This window comes from Neodiprion pinetum, chromosome 1 (assembly GCF_021155775.2).
Source record: "Neodiprion pinetum isolate iyNeoPine1 chromosome 1, iyNeoPine1.2, whole genome shotgun sequence".
Lineage (NCBI taxonomy): Eukaryota > Metazoa > Arthropoda > Insecta > Hymenoptera > Diprionidae > Neodiprion > Neodiprion pinetum.
Genome location: NC_060232.1, coordinates 7,547,267 through 7,568,136, shown reverse-complemented (window position 1 = coordinate 7,568,136; position 20,870 = coordinate 7,547,267). Strand labels below are relative to the sequence as shown.

Here is a 20,870-nt window from a genome sequence, read left to right as displayed (position 1 = left end):
TTGAAATTGACCGTGTAGACTTATGGTCAGGTGGTCGCGTCGTCGGGGTCCCATAGTTAATTAAAAAACCCAACACGCCCGGAATTGTGACGGTGGTAAAAATGTTCGTGTAAAAATGTTCGGTGATTCCAACGGACCGAGGGACTGCAGCTGCGAATTGTTCGCCCGTTAAACCAGCCGGCAGGCACGTGTGTCGCGAGTGATCGTAATTCCTAATTCAACTCGAATCCACACACTCGTCGTCAGACTCGAGTCCCAAGTCGGGCAGGACCGTCGTAATCAACCCGGCTGCGCTTGCAATTAACATCGCTTGGATTCCAGGGGCCCAGGTGCCAACGCTGTCTGATCGTTAATGCTCCGCCAAATGACTCAAGCTCATTCCGATCTCTCTCGGTCCCGATTACTAAATAGAAACAAAGACGCCGAGGTGATTCAAGTTTTCGGTGTGCAGCTGCGCTCCTTGTGAAACTTTGTTTCGCCGAGGGGTGTGTCACCGTAGCAAAAGTTCACACCGCGTCATTACGTGTTTCAAGATTACTTACATTTTATAGAACGATTACTACGCATTACCTGACGGATGAATTTTGATTTCACTGAGTGACATGTTGTGATTTCTTAAGATTAGGCGACTAGTAATTATTATCTTGACGATTACTAATGCGGAATTTTATTTTAATATTGTCGATTTCAGTGTGATTTCCAAAAATTTACAAAATGATTTCGAATGATATTGACAGTCGCTTCGGTGAAACACTCCATGCGTTTTAGATTTATAACGTAACCTAGATTATTAGGTAATTATGACTGTACGTGACATTATCACTTCATAATTGACATCGCTCGAAATATATATATAATTATATATACTCATTTTTTTTTTTTAAATTAACATCGAAAACACGTTCTCAGTATACTTTCCCCTCTCCCTAGAAAATGCCCATTGAATGTGAATTTTCTTTTCTTTTCAATTGGCTTGTTTCACCGCACGACATCTCCTTGCCATACCACAATTAGGTGCCAAGTATCCAGCTGTCAAAACCTCATTTCCCTGCGTGTAAAATTGGACCGATACATCTGTATCGTGGAATATATAATTCAAGTGGAATGACTTGCAAGTAAATAGTGACTGGACTCTTTCTTCGAGCCTCTTTTCCATCGATACTGAAATTCGAATCCTTCTCGTCTATTTCCGCTGTTCACCAAGGTCTTCGATCATGAAACGATATATATGTATATATATATATATATATACAAAGCTAGTTTATCGCTACATCGTTATCTATCACTACAGCTTGCTTACGGGCGGGTGCTTGAGGAGTTTGAAAAGTCTAATCATCCCTCGCGGCTGCCTTCACCCTATATATACCCGCGGGACAAAGTTTGACTGAGTTGCTAGCCTTGGCTTTGGTCACGCCACTGAATAATATCGATGCTATACAAACACGTCTCCGCATATGTATTGTCCATGAGACACATAGATGTATACAGAATACGGTCACGTCAACGCGGAGGTAACTAGTCGCGAGAACTGTCTGGTAAATTCACTGTAATCCGAAGTGACGTCTGGCTTCCGGAATAAACACACACACACGCAAACATATACCATATATTTGTATGACATATATGCACCACTGAATTATGTACCGCAAAAGTGAGACACGAACACGAGCTTTAATTCCGGCACTCTTTCCTGCGGCAATTATAAAAATAATAATACAAGGGACTGACACGTAATGCGCAAATAGTAGGCATGTGTATACACGTATACACCTATACCCGCGTGTACGTGTAGGTAGAATTTGGAAATGGTGTGAGGAGCCGACGCGTCGTGGTCGCGGTTTCGCCCCTCACGCTCAGTCCTGAAGGACTTCTCGTCTCCCGGATGACCTCTGCCGACATCCACTCGACCGCATCCCCTCCTCGTGATCCTCTTTCTCGCCAAGTATACTCGTGTACGTAGAGACCATGCTTAATCAATTGGTCGAAAGTGCTGGTATACGGCATCCCACCTACAGAGTTCTTACACTTCGGCCGGTATTATTTATGAGGACTCTTTCGGGCCTTCGAGAATACGTCGGCGTTCCGACGATTGTATCTCGTGCCGCTTCCCTTTGCCCGGCGATGAAACTCTCCGCTTGATCTTTGTAAAATTATGCCTTTGATTGTGATTATTTTTCTCGCTTTGTGAAACATGCTCGCGAAGGGACAGAAAAGAAGAAGAAGAAAAAAAAAAAAGAACCTGAGTCTTCACCGATTGGATGAAAGCTCGGTCACGTTTACCGTGCTAACTTGCACACCTCCCCTTCAGTCATTTAGTATTCGGGATAATTCTTGCGCCGTAAGCACGGCGGCAAAATTCATCGTAAAGAAAAATGCTTGACCCAAAAGCTGACGTGCTGAGCACACGTCGGTTTATGCAAGGGCACGTCGTCAAACAATATTCCGCAAAGCATGATTTGCAACACGTGTGTACACTGCTGAGGACTACGATTCAGAAAATCCATGAATTTAAACCTGGTGCCGGAAAGTTATTGCGAATGGCTACCCTGACTCGAACTGTATTAACGAACAGTTGATTCGCTGAAAAAGTTTAAAACAAATGACGAAAGGAAATGCAAAACCTCAGTACTACACACAAGTTTTAACGGACAGGCATTCGTTCATCCTTCAGAAAATTCCTTTGAGACGTCGAATAATCGGAAAGAATAACATTTTCCACAACTTGTTACAGGGCTCGTCACCCTTTATCGATAGATTGCGTAGCTCTTTTTTGATGCTTCACGAATTCACAGACGAAATTTGCTGATCTATTGATAATCATGGATGACCACGAGTCGACTACTCAAATCCAGATCAGCATCGATGGTGAAACTGGTCTTTAGACATTTTTCATCGACACGACGTCAGAGGGTGAGAGCGTTAATAACGAGATAACGATGGAGGCAATAAGGGAATGGAAGTTTGATTACAGTCTCGCTGTAAGTACGACCGATATTCGCCACCGCGATGCTTCTTCTCGTGCTCATTTTCCTCAAACGTTTCCCTCGAATCGTCCGGTACATTAAGGGTATAATAACAAGAGTAGATAGGCGAGTAACAACATATAACGTCGAGGAAATTGGTTTTCGCTATCTTCTTCTCAGTGTCGTAATCCCGCCTCGTTTGACACGTTTCACTTGAAGGGAATCTGCAAGGGTACGTAACGACGTCACGGAGGACATTTGCGGGGCTTCCTTCCGACGTATCCTTCCACTGAATTTCGACAACCTTTCCGCCGCTTTGTAAGCCTCGTTTCCTTGTACCTACTCACCACCACCGGAAGACTTTCTGCTGACGACAAAATTCCGCGTGGCTTGTATACTCGGACTCATTGACTATTAGGGTTGCTAGTTGCTTACACGCCGCGAAACCCTCGCCGTGACAATGACGTCGTTAGCATAGCCTTGGTAGACCTCGAGAGTACGTTCTCCAGGGTTCGAGGGTCACTCCACTCGTTTTTTTGCGAATCGCTGAAAATCCGGTGATCGCGATCGCGCCGCTTGGTCCTTGTCGTTCCTTTTCCACAGCCAAATTTTCACCTCCCCCAATATTTCTACAACAAATCTGGCCCTACGATTGTCACATATTTTCTTTCACGAATCTGCAATCTTGTCTTCTCTCGTTCTTTTTTTTTTTGTAACTACTTACTCTCTGCATTCTTTTTTTCATTACTATACCTCCGATGTTTTTCGTTGTATTTCGTGGCTAATAAGAAATAATTCTCTCTTGCTCGCCGTTCCGCTCTCGATCCTTACTCTTCGTTCTTGTCGTCGAAATTATTTCCTGCAATTTAGGAATCAGCCCCGAAGATCTGGCCGAAATTCCGGCTGTATCTTATCTCCTCCGCACGACCGCCCAACCACTCGATCTTTCCGCGGCTTGTCAGTCCCGTTCGCAATCCGCGTATGCGACGCAGGACTTTCTCACTCCTGACGAGGGTTCGACAAGGTGCAATCTGGGCTAGGCCCACGGGTCCAGGACCAAACGCGGAGCTGGACTTTGAAGCCCGTCGCAAGATCCAGGATCAAATTGGAAGCTCGTCTCGCGGTTCGAGACTGACATCCGAAAAGCCTCGGGAAGGCTTCGGAACGTGATGCTACCCCTGCTGCCTCAAATTTTAAAGGAATCTGGTGTCACGGGCCGTTTGTATTCCGTTGGAAATTTTCGGGGAAAAACCGCCTAATCTTTTCCACTGTTTTCAAAATAGAAACGGACCTTGTTTCGACCTGTGAGTTTGTAATAGGAATAAAAGGGTTTTGAATGTGGAGTGAAATAATTGTCTTCTTATTACGACACAATCCCGAGTAAAAAATGTTATTCATACTTGGCGAGGCCGATAGAGAAGTAAATCACGGTGAGATCATTTCGCTCTCTCAATTCAAATTCTCGCTTTAATTTCACCGAGTGGGTTAGCGTTGCTTTGAGTGTAATTTGTATAGAAACGAGCCGCGCGTGCAGGTTGCATGAGTTTTCTTCTGATTGTGAGATATAAAGAGTCTGTAATAAACAAAGGGGGGAAAAGTGAGAGAGAGGGAGTTGCAAGGGGGGTAAACGAAGCTTGGCTTTTCAATTAGTTATCGTTATAAGGTGAAAAGAAATAAGGAGTTCCATAGTAAAAGAGTAAAAGTCTTTGCACCGAATTGTACCCACGAGAATTCTGAATGTAGACCGTATGACTCTCAAGAATATTTCTTCCGTTTTCCGTTTTCTTTTTTTTCTTTTTCGTTTTTTTTTTTTGTTTTTTCCACACCACGCAATCTTTTATACGATTAGAAAATAATCTCGCGATTCATCTAGGGAGAATCTACTTCCGTTTATCCTTCTAGCCGGAAATTACACGCGCGAAGAAACGGATAAAAAAAAGTATGTGAAAAACCGTGCGTAAGGTAATTAAACATCCGCAAGGTGGCCTTTTGTCGGATCACGGGCGGGAAACGACTCGAGGGAGAATCGCCGACGCTTGAGTGGAGAATTCTCGATAAATTAAAGGACGCTGTACGAAGGGCCGGAGTCCGATGCCGCCGAACGTCCCTTTGGATAGTAAAACTGGATTTAACTCTGTCCGCTACTGCACGGCTTAACGGACTTTTGCAAAGGTTTCTCTCGTTTCGGTTATTGCTCGTGTTCCTGCGTTTCCACTTTCTTTCTCTCTCTCTTTCTCTCTCTGTCTCGGTCATTCTCTACATTTCTATATATTCCACTTTGAGACGAAGGAGAAGAAGGAGTTAAGGCCGAGCTGTTCAAAGTGGCGAAAAATATTTGACGAGGAAAACGGCGTTTCAAATTTGATCCACGCATACGAATCGGTACGAAATTCTACGCCACTTGAATATACGCTTCATGCTTTTTCAATTTTCAGAAGTAAAAGTATAACCGGAGGTATAAAATTTCCAACAACAATCATACGAAACACGACGAAATTGAATGAGAATACATGAATAATATTATGCAATAAACTCTTCAGGATATCTTATTAAGTTATCCGGGACTGTGATACGGGTAAGTATTACCAGAGTTTTGGGAGTTATTTCGATGAAAAGAAGAAACGAAAGCAACTAAGGATAATTAAAACTTTTAATATTTTTTCTTACGGTTTCAATGCGAATCGCGAATTTCTTCAATTTCCATTAATATTATACAGCGCGGAAATAAATTCCGTATTCGTAAAATTCAAACGAGTCCAATTGCAAATTACACCGGATACGGTATAATCACGTCTATCCGCACGTGCAGCTGCAGTGAATTCTGTCAGAATTACGTGAAAATTATCCATCGGGCAGCTATAGATGTATATACATACATATTACGTGTATATACATACATATATACATATATATATATTATATATATATATATATATATATATATATACATATATACGTATGTATATATTCGGTGTGATTATAATTGTCGATACCGGGTGAGTCGATAACGACCGCGATATTAATCTGCCCATTACAGTGGCTTACCATCAGATTTTCAGTGAAACAAGCTCTTGGAATTATTCTATATAACCGTTGCACACGCTTCACTATCATAAGCCTTTGTCACCCAAGAATGACGAAAAATGATTTAAGACCGTTTTAATTATTCAATGAATCATTATTTGTAGATTGAAAACCCCGCTGTTAGACTTTACTAATGAAATATAATGCAAGCTATAAGTAATTACATTTTGTTGATTGCTGGGAAATTATAAAAGAATTGTTATTGTGTCATTAACGGTTCGCATACAGCTGTTCCAAATACAAGGAAATGTGAAAGAAGTAATTATTTAGTCTGGTTCAGCTGTTATATATTTATGATAGGACACTCGTATAACGTTTTCTTGTAATTAAAATATCGATCTAATTTATTGCATTACTTTTAAGTTTGGAATTAAACGAGTTTTACGCGTCGTTTTATTGTTGCAATAAAATATGTACCTATAACTAGATTTTCTGTTCGGTGCCATTTTTACTTTTGCATCACTTTTGGTTAAAATAAACAAAGTATCGATTTCGGTCGAACATCATTTTTTATAAGTCCAACGAAGCTTCATGTTTTCCAACCTCCATAATCCGAAAAAGAGGTTTTTAAAAAAACGTCGGTCTGTCCGAAAAACTCTCGCGATGATATCGGAAACGACTGGATGAAAAAATTCGAAACTTATAGGATCTTACAATCAAATGATGGGCATAAGAAATTGTCATGTTTAATTCGAATTTCCGGTTTTGACGGAAATAAATCGATTTTTAATGTTTTACCGATAAACGCATACTTTCTCCTACTTATTACTTTTTCTAAATAAGCGATCATATTTTTCCCAGTTTATACATTTAGTTGAACAAAAAAAAATTTTAAATTTTCAACTTTTCCTTCAAAACTTTTTTGATTTGGCTGCCAAGTTTTATCAGTTTCATGGTGATGAATAGTATCTCGAAAAAACTGTTTTCGGGTTTATTTATTTACTTTTTTTTTTCATTCAGAATTAGTATATTTATCAGTTACAGTACTAAAGTGTGATGATTTTCAGGACTATATAGCAATTAAATTCGTCAATTACAAAAATCATTTTTCTCTCCTCGATATAAAAACAAAAGTGTTATTTGCTAGTCAATTGGTAAAACTTGTTCAATTCTATTAAAAAAATTTTCAAATATCAAGTGCAAAGTAGCGATTCAAAATTTTCTATGACTGCAAGTTAGAAATAATTCATGTTCAAATAGTAAAAGCATCCGCATTCCCCCCTCATCGCCGAAAAACAGGGACTTTCATATTTTTGCAGAGTAAAGTCAACGCAGCCGGCTTTCCTTACTCGGCCGCAGGTGCGAGAATTGCGTAAATAGGGCGTAGAAGACGCGCGTGGTCTGTTAGGGATCCTCGGTATTTACACATTCCTGGCATGGCGACGCGCATTGCGGACGCCGGGTCAAAGTGTAATGGAAGAAAGGAGGCCGGGGCGATGTAACGAAGAGGGGTTACGAGGGGGGGGCGAAGGGGGCGAAGGGGCGGAGAGATTTAACCCTCTTGGAGATTAGCGGCCCGTAGTGAATCCCCGAATGCGTATATAGGTATGTAAAAGCATAAGGGTGGTCCCACCGACGCCTCGAGCTTATTGAAGTAGTAAAGACCATATTAGGGAAGGCAAGACGCGCGCCTAGTCGAGATGTAAAACGACCCCCCTTCCATTCCTCCCTTCCTCCGCATCGCCTAGCCAGAAATACCGACTTGTCGAGGCACACGTGACTGTGCCTCTCCCTCTCCCTCTCCCTCACCTTCACCCTTCTATACCCACATCGAAATGCACAAACCCGGAGATTATCGTCAGACTAAGCTTCCTCCCAGATGCGGGGGTAGAAAGATTGGAGAAGAGAACGGAGGGGTCGTAGTGACATCTCTCAAAGATGCGAGAATCTGTTTCCTTGATTTAAAAAAAATAAAATAAATATTCATATTTATCACAAAGGGTCGGTGCGTGTAATAGTGAAAATGTAGAAAGTTTGCATGCCGGATTGAAATACACAGAACCGTTGAAATGATTGAGGATACAGCAAGTCGAAATATCTACCCAACAGATTCGGCAGAATTCTGACGGTTCTACAATTTGATGTTTCTGTATTTCGGCCCTTCTGTTTTCTATTCTTTCTACACTTTTATCCCCAGTCTTGATAGTGGAAACGTTCGGTTGAAAACCTCGTGATAATATTGACGATTCGAAGTTGTTGAGAATGAATTAATTTCCACTTAGGTATACAAAAAATTACATGGTTCATTAATTTGCCCTAATCGAGCAAGTTTTATTAAATTACCTCAAAGTCTGTAATTATCCGTCTAAACAGGCTGAGAAAATTTTTATTCGTTGTATTTACTATCAGGTTCTAGTGAAATGGGAATCGTTAGTATTGTAACGGTTTAAATATTCTGGGAGCTAAGTCAAACATTAATTTATCACTAAACGGCAATTAAATTATCGAATTAAATAAAAGAACGTATAGTATTATACGAATGACGACAATAAAAAGGATAACTAAAACATACGAGATTTTCTGCTTAAAGCTACAAAACTCATATGTAACATATTTTACTCAAAACTAGTATTTTTCGTCTATGGTGAGTATTGAAAACAATCAAAGACTGTACAATGTAAGCATAGTACTTGGCTTTGTGATTCAGCTCATGAAATTCTTGGATCTCCTTATCCCAGCCTTAAAGTTACGATCATTATAAGCTTCGAATTACAACCGTACCAAGTTACAAGATGTATGGAAAGCCTTTGAAGCGCATATAAACGGCGCTTTATACATTTTTAATCCACCGAAATAACGTCCCTTGTTTCACGCACGTGGCTCGTTTTCCCGTATCTATTCATATTCAAGTTCCTCCGTTGCCGAGACTCGGCAAAATGTCTTTTTCCTTACTTTTTCACTTACACCTGGGTACGATAATTACGAGGATTCCAATACGGTTATAAATAATGTAAAAAGAATACCGCACTGCTCCGTCTGGCACACTTTACAATTTATAGCGGCAGTATAATTTAATTTTCACACGCGTTTTACGACTTGCAGGCTAGTAATCAGGAGGAACAGGTGTTTTCCCTCCAAGCCAGCCGTTGCTTGTGTTAACAACTGAAAACGAGCGATGAACCGAAAGCGATATGAATATCGGCAGTCAATAATGAAGGGTCGCAATATCGCGGGATCAAACTAACAGCAAACGCGGTGCGGATTATTAAAGCAACTTGAGGAAAATACCACGCGGTGGAAAAGAATGTTCACTGCGAGTAAAATACAAACGTGAATTAAACTTTTGGTCAATCTAACACTCTGCACCATAATTTGGTGTTGAATTTCCAAACTGATAGAAAAAATTGTTCTACGATACTGGGGGCCACTCGAGTATTAATTAACGCGTTTTTAGTAAATTTTCGCATCCCACCCCTAGTGATAACGATTGGTAACGTTTACTTGTTTTACCCCCTACTGTTTTTTAACGTTAGTTGAAGTTCTTAAAAAATTTTATTTGCAAATCGATTCACTACCCGAGAATAGAAGAAATACCATTTACAGTCACATCCCGATCAATTTATCCTTACTTTATTATGTGAATTATTACTAATTATTAACACACGTTGACATGTTCAGTAAAACGTGAATTCGTTATCCATCTAGTATTAAATACATCGTATATTGTCTTTCTTCTGGAATGCATGCAATAAACATAATATTTGCGACGATATTATTATCGAGCAATTCATGCGTTATTGCCGCACCCTTTTAAGGAGAATTTTTTACTATTCCGAGGCAGGCGGCGTGTTGTTTTTGAGCACGTACTTCGAATTTCCTATGTTGGCTAAGGCTTGCCTGGAATGCCTATTACCATAGAATAACACTAGATAACGTTTCTCTGAATGGCATACCCCTGTCTTAGCGTTAGCTAATAATTGAATGGCCCCTAAGCGCGGACCAGCCAATTTCGATCGATTTTATGATTAAGAAAAAAAAAAAAAAAAAATGTCCCAGTGTATCCTTTCTTTCCTTCAAGTATCTGGTCCGTTGACCAAGCTCTGTTTGCGCTGACATATGCAGAAGGTAAGTGTCGAGCAAAAGGTGCCAATTAATCGATTAATTAAGAAACTCGAAGGCGATGTCGCGGTTAAGAAAGTAATACCGGTCGAGTGGCTTGAGAACTTGACTCTGGGCTATGACAACGAACAAGCAGGATAATGGCGGAGTACAGATCCGACAGCAGCATCGACCGAGCAACTCTACACGTTGTACCTACTTTGTCGAAGACTCACTACGAAGGGTCAATATTGCAAATGGTCGATATATCGAAACTTCAAACATGCGAAAATAAAATAACGAAAGTTGAAATGTTCGAAATCTTGATTTTTACATGTATCACTGATTGGTAGTCATTCTAATAAGTGAGACTTTCGCAAATCAAGATTTGGGGAACCGAGATTCTGAGATATGCATTCCCCTCATAGCCCGCGAGCGGCTCTATTGAGAGGTTCCACTGTACACGCGCGTTCTTACAGTAACCACGGATTTAATCAGTTATTACAAGTAATCGGCCAAATTTTTGTAATAAATCGGTCCAAAATTGTTATTTTTATTACCAGTTATTACGAGGTAGGTGTGTAGAGTATTTATCAAGTTATTACTTATTTCAATTCACTTCCAAATTGTTGAAAATCTCGTAGAGTCATTCGATTCCAACTTCACGATGGCTCAAGGTTAGTCTCTACAAATTCACTGAGACACTTTATTTTTAAACACGTGGCATCGTTAAATGTTCAATTTCATAACATTGCGCTGATTCGACGATGATCAATAAATGACAGTGTTTAATCACCTACTGAAATGGTCTTTCGAATAAAATAATAGACCTACAATAAAATCGAACGAATCCGTTAGATTTTGAAGTAATTTGGAGCTATTGGAGCATCGACATCTGAGTTTTGTTTTATTTTAGTTTTCTTTTTGGATACCAGTATTTTTCAATAGTATTATATTTGTAAATAAATATTCGTAGCTGACGAATATAATAGAATATAACTTGATATATATTCAACGTAGAAGAGCCTCGTGATAAGACTAATAAAAAGTGTGCGCAGTTCGTTGGTTAACCAACCTTTTTAACCAGACAACTAATTTCTTGCGGATTTCAAGGGTAACTCCACAGCCAGATTATAATTGTCAGCTGCGTCGAGTTGTCGGGTTCAATTGCCGGTCCATAATTACAAAGATAAGAGAAACCGGAGCTTATCAAACTAGACCAAACACGAACAGCTGGGACGCCGAGTCTCTATAGACAATTCTGACGAACCTGCGGAGGATTGGGTGAATAATGCGAAATCATTACCTCGTTCGCGATGGCGTTTTACGATCAATCTCATTCCTTGACAAAATTAAAAAAAGTTTATCGCTCCTATACGTACAATCTTCTATTCCGAGACAATTTTCCGATTCCCCATTATACGTAAAAAGAAATTTTACTCCCTTCTCGGACGCAAATCAACCAACTGGAATAAAATACATCGCACTTATACAGTAAGAGATAAGTAATTGTCTCTCTCGATATCGAAATTGGGTAAAAAACCTGCATTTTGTACATATAGCGAAGGTAGTAAACAATATACCTGCGTAGCGGCGGGTCGACGTCGAGGCTTTGGAATGTGGGTACACGGAGGAAATGATCAAAGCGACGTTGAGCCATCTATGCCAAGCCTAGTATTATACCTATGCTGTTTACGATGCATCGTCAGACGTGGTTATGCATATTAATAGCGACACGAGGTACCTGAGAGACCCTCCGTAAGGTTGCAGGAAGGACGGCGAGGAATAAATATTTCCGACTAGGTTTAATAACAAGCCGAAGGTGTAGGTGAGAAAAATTCGACATCGTTGGAGCTAATTTTTAACCTCCTCCACCCCTCCCCCCCCCCCTCCCCCCCCCCCCCCCCCCCACCCTTCTCACAGTTTTTCCGTTTTACTTTATTTTTCGCATCCTCTCTTTCCTTCGAAGGTGGGCCCGTATTTAACCGACGAGGGTCGGTAGGTTCGGTAATTTTTTTTCTCCAGTTTGACAGCGTATAAACCGAAGAACCGACATTATAGATATGAAGAGGGAGTCTTAGCACGAGTTACGTGTCGTGGAAACAGAATCATGGTCGAAGGAGTTGCCGGAGTGTTTTCCAAGTTGAAAGAAAGTTTTCGTAATTTATGAGGCCTCTTCAGCTTCTCGTCGTTAAATGACGCGACGGAAAGAAAAAAAACACCTTCAAACTTTCGTCCGAGAGGTGGAAACTTGCGATAAATATAACGATGGATATACCCACGCGATCTTATACAGAGCTTTGATTAACGCCTGCCGCTTGAACTTAATTCTGCTGGAAAACTTTCACCCGCCTTTGCCATTTTCGCGATCCGTAATCTTCAACTTTTATCCATACTATATCTGTGTATACGTAACAAATAAACATATGATATATGCGTTACATTAATCGCGAGCCTGCGGATCCTCGAATGAGTTTGCAAAATTGTTTTAAGTCTCTTGATAACTCATTTTCTCATCACCGACATCTTTGACGACGGATATTATTCAGAGTAAAAATACGAATCCAGCACTCGAAATTTTCTTAATTCTTTTTCATCTTCATCTTTTCCGAACTACCCTCTCTAAATCACTAAAAATGTATTTCTATAACAATTTTTTCTTGAAAACACTTCATCGCAGTAATTCACGTAAATAAATAATAACACTGGTCAACAGTGATTTTTTTGCCCTTGATATTTGAGTGGTCTTGGTAAGACTTGATGGCAATGATCCTAGGAGTAAACGTAGTGTTTCGAAATTGGTTCGAGTCATTTATTTTATCGACATTTTCGAACATGACTCAGACCAGCAATATTTTAACGAAAAATTCAATTTTTTTTGTCTAATATCTAAAATTTATCATAAAATACTACACATCTGAACATGAACCAAAAAAGTTTTGTAGTTTGAGAACGAAGAATTTACGAACAAAATCATGATTATATTAGAAACCATCCGTTCCCTTAAACTACTACATTAACATAAAAACTAGAGCTAATCTAACACAATCGTGATTTTATTCGTAAATTTCTTTTTCTTCTCACGAGCTGTGTAATCCAAGATGAATTAAAACGTCGAGCCGTTTTTGCGCAATGCGTAATTCGCAAATTTTGTGTAAACTGAAGAATGAAAAAGAGGCTAAAACCCGGATGATCCATGAGACCGCAGGGGAGTTTCAGGCCCTTGCTAATCAGCCTGGCTTCTTGAGCAAACCCTTATCTCGGACGTGCGTGCCATGACCGAGGGCAGGTGTAAGAGGCAAGGAACGTGTCGGAAGAGAGCCGCCGGAGATTGGGAGGCTGCGAGGAAAGTTGCAGGAATACTCGAGTTCCGTTGGTACTCGGCGTACCTTGCCGAACTATAAACCGCGTTTAGGAACGGTTACACTTTTCGAGCCGTTATTAAGATTAGGGAGCGCGCATGAATAATGATACACTCTTGGGCTGAGCCCGCTCTTCTTCCTCTCGGTTTCTCTCTATCTCTCTCTCTCTCGCCTATTCTTCCCCACCACCATTACCGATAAATTACCAAGCCCGGTAATTACTTCTGCCCCTGTAATTCTCACTCCTCGCACTCTGTTTAACCGAGTACATTTTACTGAACGTGCAGTTTTATTCGTCGTAAAACGCTGCTGTATTCCTATATTTCCTTGACATCAAGAAGATTTTAAATAGATTTTCGAGGAATAGTTACGCCCTGCTATTTCTCACCAGGTGGTAAACATCTCACTAATTTCTAATCTATTGCTTAAATATCATTTTACGTAAAATGTTTCGCTCAACTAACCGCGTACCGCGATAGAAACTTGAAGAAAACTCGTCGCGATTTCGGTCAACAGCATCGTTGGGCGGGATTTAAAGCTCGGCTTTAAAAGCTGCATCAGTATGGAACATACAGGTATAAAACGGATCGAATCCCGGGTCTCCGATTGTTCTCGAAAGAAGTGACGCGTGGCGCAATAACATTTCTTCAACGGAATCTTCCCCACGACGCCTTTTACCCCGAAAGTTACGGACATTGCAGGATCGACTCGAAGGGAAAAAGACGAGGCTTCGATCGACGCCGTCTTCGCTGCAGGGATCAAGTAGTGAGTGCCGAGTTTAGTCAGACTCGCGATCGACGGTCCGAAAAATCGATTCACGTTACGAACCTGCAGCAACAAAGTACAAGAAAATCGAGGCTATTACTTGTCACTTTTATTCGCCAAAGGAGCTGGAATAAAGAAAGAAGCAATTTCCTTCAAAGCCCTTGAATTTTCGCGATACTTTTTACCCCTGGTCGGTACAAGGGAAGAAAAACGAACTTACATATTACGTATTGATGCTTGGGACATGAGGTATGCGGGTAATGAAAATACGTAGAGTGGTAACATGTTGCCGAATTATGTTTTCATGTCTATTTTTTTTATTTTGAACGAGAGAGAGGGAGAGACGAGCGTAGTGGGTAAAGCAACGAGAGTCAAGGAGGCATTTGGTTCTTTTTGGAGGGTCGAATCAACGTCTTATTATACGTGTACGGGTTTGGTCCAACAAAGTGGAATGGGCGAATAGAGAGGGAAAGAAAAAGAAATATGCAAGAAATGAACAGTTGAGACAGGCAGAGGGGAAGAGAAAAGCACGAAAAGTACCAAACACAGATTCGCATTTACATGTCAAGCGGCGGGGGTAGGAAAAAAGTAGAAGCGGAGGCTGCGGATGGAGATATTCTTCGATAAAGTTGAGGGTATGCAAGATGGCGGAAGCTCGCTCGTCTCTCTATGCGCGTTACGCATACATACGTACAATACATACATACACGCAAGTATAGTATACGCCGCATATATTAACAATAGCTCGCAGCTTCCATCTTGCTCCGTAGAGCGTTCTTCCACGACCCTGAAGACTGTTTTTATTAAATTTCTTTTCTTCAGAGAAACGCCGTCGCGATATTAAGTTCGCTCCCTGGAGTGCAGCGTAACTTATCGCGGTTGAACGAGTTCGAGAATTATTATTGCTATTCGAGTGAAAACCTCGAGGGGAGGGAAAATTTGTTTGTAAACAAAACGCGAAGGCGTCACATGCTTGTAATATACTGAAACATTTCCCGGTAGCGGGGGCAGGAAAGGTCTAAGCTAAACTATAATAAAAGAACCGATAAAAAAAAAGATAGAAATAAAAAAAGAACAGAGTAACACTATCGCAAATTGTGCTTCTATTATTAACTCTGTAAACTGCCAATCGAAAATCGCGTGTGTAACACAAGCTGAGCCAAGACTATAAGACGAAGAATATCTGCACCAGTTGGCATTAGATATATATATATATATATATATATATATATATATGACAAATAGGATTGTATTTTCCTCTGCATGCCTGCACGAAAGGGTGATAAGCTCGACATTCGGAGGCTCGCGATTTCAGACGAGAGTTTCATCGTCGAGCATGAAAACTTTGCAATAAAAGAGAAAAAAAAAAAAAAGGAAAAGAAATGTACTTGTTATTTACTCCTCGAAATGCCTGTAACCGCGATGGAAAAAAAGAGCGGCGACGTTTTTATCGGTTGATTTTTTTTCACTCTTTGTATTTTTCACATTTGTAATCACCGGCTGGGTTTAACCTTGTTCTTTGACCTGTTCTACTCGCGCGGCGTTTCGCTTATAGAGATTAACTTCGGGGTTTAATTTTAATATGCAGAGAAACACGCAACCCCGCTGCAATATAGGTAGAGAACAACCGTTAATTCGATCGATAAGAAACTTTCTTTTCTAAAACACATTCTCTGCTGTATATATACGTATACATGCGTGTACGTACGTACACTCAAAAGTATATATATATAAATATATATATTACTTTTCATTCTTTTTTTATCTCAAAACTTTTCACAGGTCATTGACCGATAATGGAGAGGAAGTCTCATTGAGACCTTGAGAACTTTGACAATTTTATTTCCTGTTTACAACAGTTGGATCAATTGTTTTTATTTCGATTTGGGTATTTGCTAAAAAAAAAAAAAAACATAAATCAAGGATTTTTCAAACAACGGATACAACGTAACTCTGCTGCGTCTGAATTTCCCTCGTCCGTCAAATCTGAAACTTTCAGCCGCGTTTTCGGACGACAATCTTTTGACCGCCCGACAGTTTTGTGATTCGGTAAAGTTTTCGGCAATGAAATTCAGCGCGTGTGTCACTTCCAGAGAGTTTGATTAATTCCACAGCCAGCTTGGCAGGGGCACATCAAACAAAACCCCAGCTTTTGTGTGGGAATGTGGTTAAAGTAATGGTCAGACCAAAACCACCGCCGTCGCACGCATAGCTTCTCTATTGTATTCGTAAACGTACCTGCATGCAGTCAAATACCGCGGTTACAAATAAAGCTTCGGCCAGATTTGTCTCGCTGTTAAATAAACAGCGACATCTCTTCACGTTCTACTGTACGATCGTGTACAGTCGGCTGTTCTGCTTCTAATTTGGCAAATCGAATATCGTTATGAGCGATGAGTCGAGCATGCGTAGGTTGAACAGGAACGCGTTTTGCTGAGGCTGGGAACGGGTCAAACAATTATACAGGTATTATAGAGAATCCTCGAGGCGGATGTTGCACTTTAATCAGTTCGACTCAAAGGATGTTACTCGCGTTTCAATTAACGAAATTTCAGTCAATATGATCCACGGGTCAGTCGAACACATGTGTACGGGAATGAAAATTACACCCAGAACCCCTTTCGCCATCTGGGAATTTACCCCGGCTTTTGCGCATCCACCTTCCGCAAATTTTGACTGTTTGTCAGAGTTCCATTCGCGAAAGTGAATTTTTTTCACATCCTTGCGCAACGCGAATATATTTATTTGCTACGATCCATTCACGGCTGCGATTCGTCGTATTTCGAATTGCACCGACGTACTTTAAACCGCAGTTGGTAATTAGATGATATATAAGGTGTAAGACGAGTACTAGCTGTTCGTCAAGTTTGTATTATCGCTAAACTCGTTAAGAAAATAATTTGCCGTCGGGGGCTGTTCTCATACTTATACCCAACCACGTCCAGGTGAAATGTGACCTTAATAAATTATAACCATGCACACTGAGACGTTAAGACACGCCGCAACGAACCGCGGAATAATAATCCTTTCGCAGATAAATTATCGCGTACACGGAGCAGACGCCGTATCCTTCATTATTATTATTGTTATTACTATTATTTACCACGACCATCCGCGATGCGCATCCTTGCACAGAATATATTACAACATTCTTCGAATCTCCTTCTCCACGTTTCTTTTCATTTTTTTTTCTTTCTTAAAATTTTTTTTCCCACACCACGAGACTGGAATATGCGTCGAAGTCTCGTCGGCACGAAGTATAGAAACCTAAATGCTATTTCACATTGTTACAGCTTTTACTCGGGAACAAAGAGTAAAGTTTAGTTACAGTCTGCAGTCTGCGGGGGGCTAGACGCTGAAACAAGTTTCAAAAGTTTTCTCACGTCAGATGCGTTGGCCGTTGCTGGCGTGAGAGATGAAGAAGCACGAGAAGAAAGTAAGAAAGAATGGATACAAGAAAATGTTAAAAAAAAGAAACTCTTTGCCTTCTTGTCGTATTTTTTTTTTTTTTTTTCTTCTTCTCATCCCGATAAAATGATGGAACATTATACGGAGCGTCGAGGGAATAAGCGAACACGCTGTGTAATATCAAATTTGAATTCTATTCACGGCCCGTTAGAAGAACCGCGGATACAATTATACGCAATTCTATAAGCTTCTAAAATCAGAATTCTATAATCTGTAAATTTGGATACCGATAAGTGGAAATATCCCCCGACTTGATATCGAAGCAGTTGATCGTGGTTCGGTTTAAGAAACGAGTGCCGAGTACTCACCTGAGTGAAAAAGTAGTAGTAGACCTTCATTCCACGTTCGGCGAAAAGTTGGGCGAAGTGCGTACTGGGACAGATGAAAAAGTAATCGCCAACGACGTCGCCGATCATTTTCTGGTTCAGGTATCCATCGCTGATATGCTCCCAGTCGGTATACTGAAATAAAAAACACGGTACGTTAAATATTTTGGAAATAAAAATGAGGACAGCACTGCAGCAGGCAGGCTTTCAGTCTGCATCAACGGAATATCCGGTTACGATAAGCTGGACGAAACGTTTCGACGGATCTCGTGACGTGAATTCTACAAAACCCAGTTCCCAATTCTGTAGTTTCTCTTTTTAACCTGGAAAATTCTCTACGATGGACCGTTCAAGTATTAGCTAACGCATTTTTTGCAAATATTCGCATCCCACCCCTAGTGATAACGATTGGTAACGTTTACTTCTTTTGCCCACTACTGTTTTTTAACGTTAGTTAAAGTTTTAAAAAAATTTTATTTGCAAATCGATTCACTACCCGAGAATGGAAGAAATATCATTTATAGTCACATCCCGATCAATTTATCCTTACTTTATTATGTGAATTATTACTAATTATTAACACACGTTGACATGTTCAGTAAAACGTGAATTCGTTATCCATCTAGTATTAAATACATCGTATATTGTCTTTCTTCTTGAATGCATGCAATAAACATAATATTTGCGACGATATTATTATTGAACAATTCATGCGTTATTGCCGCACCCTTTTGAAGAGAATTTTTTATTATTCCGAGGCAGGCGGCGTGTTGGTTTTGAGCACGTACTTCGAATTTCCTATGTTGGCTAAGGCTTGCCTGGAATGCCTATTACCATAGAATAACACTAGATAACGTTTCTCTGAATGGCATACCCCTGTCTTAGCGTTAACTAATAATTGAATAGCCCCTGAGACTGGCAATTTTTCTGGCTAGCATGATGCTTTCGAGTAGTTAAAAAAGTTCACGAAAGTCTCGATTATTAAACGGGAAGTGCTTCGTTGATGCAGAAAAGTTTTCTGTAAAATAACTTTCAGCTTCTCGAGATTTGATACACTTGTTGCTTGAACTAAAAGCCGTGTGAAATGGTTCGATTAAAACTTTATAAAACAGATTTAGTCCGTCTTGTGCGCCACGACGCGTCTGTGTTATGGGGAATGCAGAATATAGAAAACCTGAGCCACTCGTGTACACGTAACGCGACTAATGCGTGTAAAATGTCAAGTTTGTATGTGTGGAAAAAAGACAACCAGTTTCATAAAAGTTATCACACTGTGTGTTAAAGCGAGTAGCGAGAATGCTTCAGCCTTTTATTATCCGAACTATAAAAGTTTGCGATAAAGTTGCAAATGAAATTATTATTGTCAGTATTCTTTTTGGCGGGGCTGTACAGGGGTGAGGGGTGAAAAACTAGATTGGTCGACTGATAAAAGGACCGAAATATCGATATTTTCAATGACACAAAAACCTAATCCTTCGAATTATCAAACTGTATAAAGTCCGGGTACGGAAAATTCCAAATATAGAATGTCAAAATACAGAAAGGTCAAAACATAAAACGAAAAAATTTTAAATCTGTATTCAATTCTATATTATCGAGACGAATTTTTACGATTTCACCTTACAGCACTCTGCATTCTGACCTTTATATTCATTTACTCCTCCATACTTCGACTTTCTACATTTTTAAATTCTACAAATGAAATTTTCCCTTGTGTAAAAATTTCATATTACGGAGCTTCCATTTTTTGTTCTTTCTACATTTTTACCCCGCACCGTTTTATTTATTTATTTATTTGCTCTAGAGAAATTACAGGCATCACCGATTGCGAAATAAATAAAACACACGATGTAAAATACATGCAGGACGATTATGTCAGGGGAGATGAAGATACCTATTTCGGTTAAATAGAATCGAAGGATGACGACCCGGTAATTGATTTAACCGGCCCGTGGAACTCTCATCCTGCTAATTTGACACGCTGAAATTAACCGCGGCTTGTGGGTGGAGTAGTCGGGATGAAACTGTGTGCGAGATGCGGTCGAGTAACGCGATCAGGACCGTCTCACCTGGCAGCCACGTCACGAAGGCTCTGAAAACCATGCAGGAGCTGCGATAATCCTAATCCAGTTTAGAGAACCGTCGGACATCCGACTCGTGCAACTTTAAATGTGAAAGCGCGTATTTGGCTCCAAGTTGACTTTCGGTAACTGGATAGAATTTCTTGTGACGTATCCCGATTTGATTTTAAAAGGAAGGGAGGATGATGAGAAATCGCGCTTCTTGAATTTATCGATTAATTGTATCGTTCGTCGGAGTTATGAGTATGAAAATTGAAAAGAAGTGAACAGATTTCGATGTAATTCGTTATGAGGAGGGTCCTCGCTTCGGGCCGAAACGTTAACAAGACTGTTTGCGCAATTTGACCTCCATTTCCAAGAACCTACCACATTTTTCGGAGTTATAGGCAGTTTTACGTACGATAAACCGCTGTATAATTTAAAAACTCGTAAAGGTGGAGGATTGACGGGACAGAATCGAATGGCGAGAAGTAATAACGAATTGGATTTGTTGAATTTAGTCGGCGAAAAGTTTTCAACTTCATCAATAAATTCAACATGATCGACGCGATTTGTTCCTACGGAGGTTTGTTCGTAGTTATTATATATTTAGAAGGTGAACAAATTCCCGTTATGATTATTAATGATTGTCATGTTTCGAGACAGAGATGAATACTGCACGTAGATTTTTACACTCTTGGATAAAAAATAAACAAATAAATAATACAGCGTCTGTAAAATCCTACATAGAAGACACGTTCTTAAGAGTCTCGAGAAATTTTTCATTCACGCAATAAAGTGTAT

The 20,870-nt window shown here is 40.1% G+C and overlaps 1 protein-coding gene across 1 annotated transcript in view; it reads right to left on the bottom strand.

Moving 5' to 3' along the window:
- The window catches only part of LOC124210866 (acetylcholinesterase 2), a 102,481-nt gene that overhangs the window by 16,247 nt on the left and 65,364 nt on the right, over window positions 1–20,870 (bottom strand). The window contains exon 3 of the mRNA XM_046609327.2: window positions 17,989–18,141. Coding sequence (XP_046465283.1) covers window positions 17,989–18,141 — 153 coding nt within the window. The remainder of the gene's footprint in view (window positions 1–17,988; window positions 18,142–20,870) is intronic.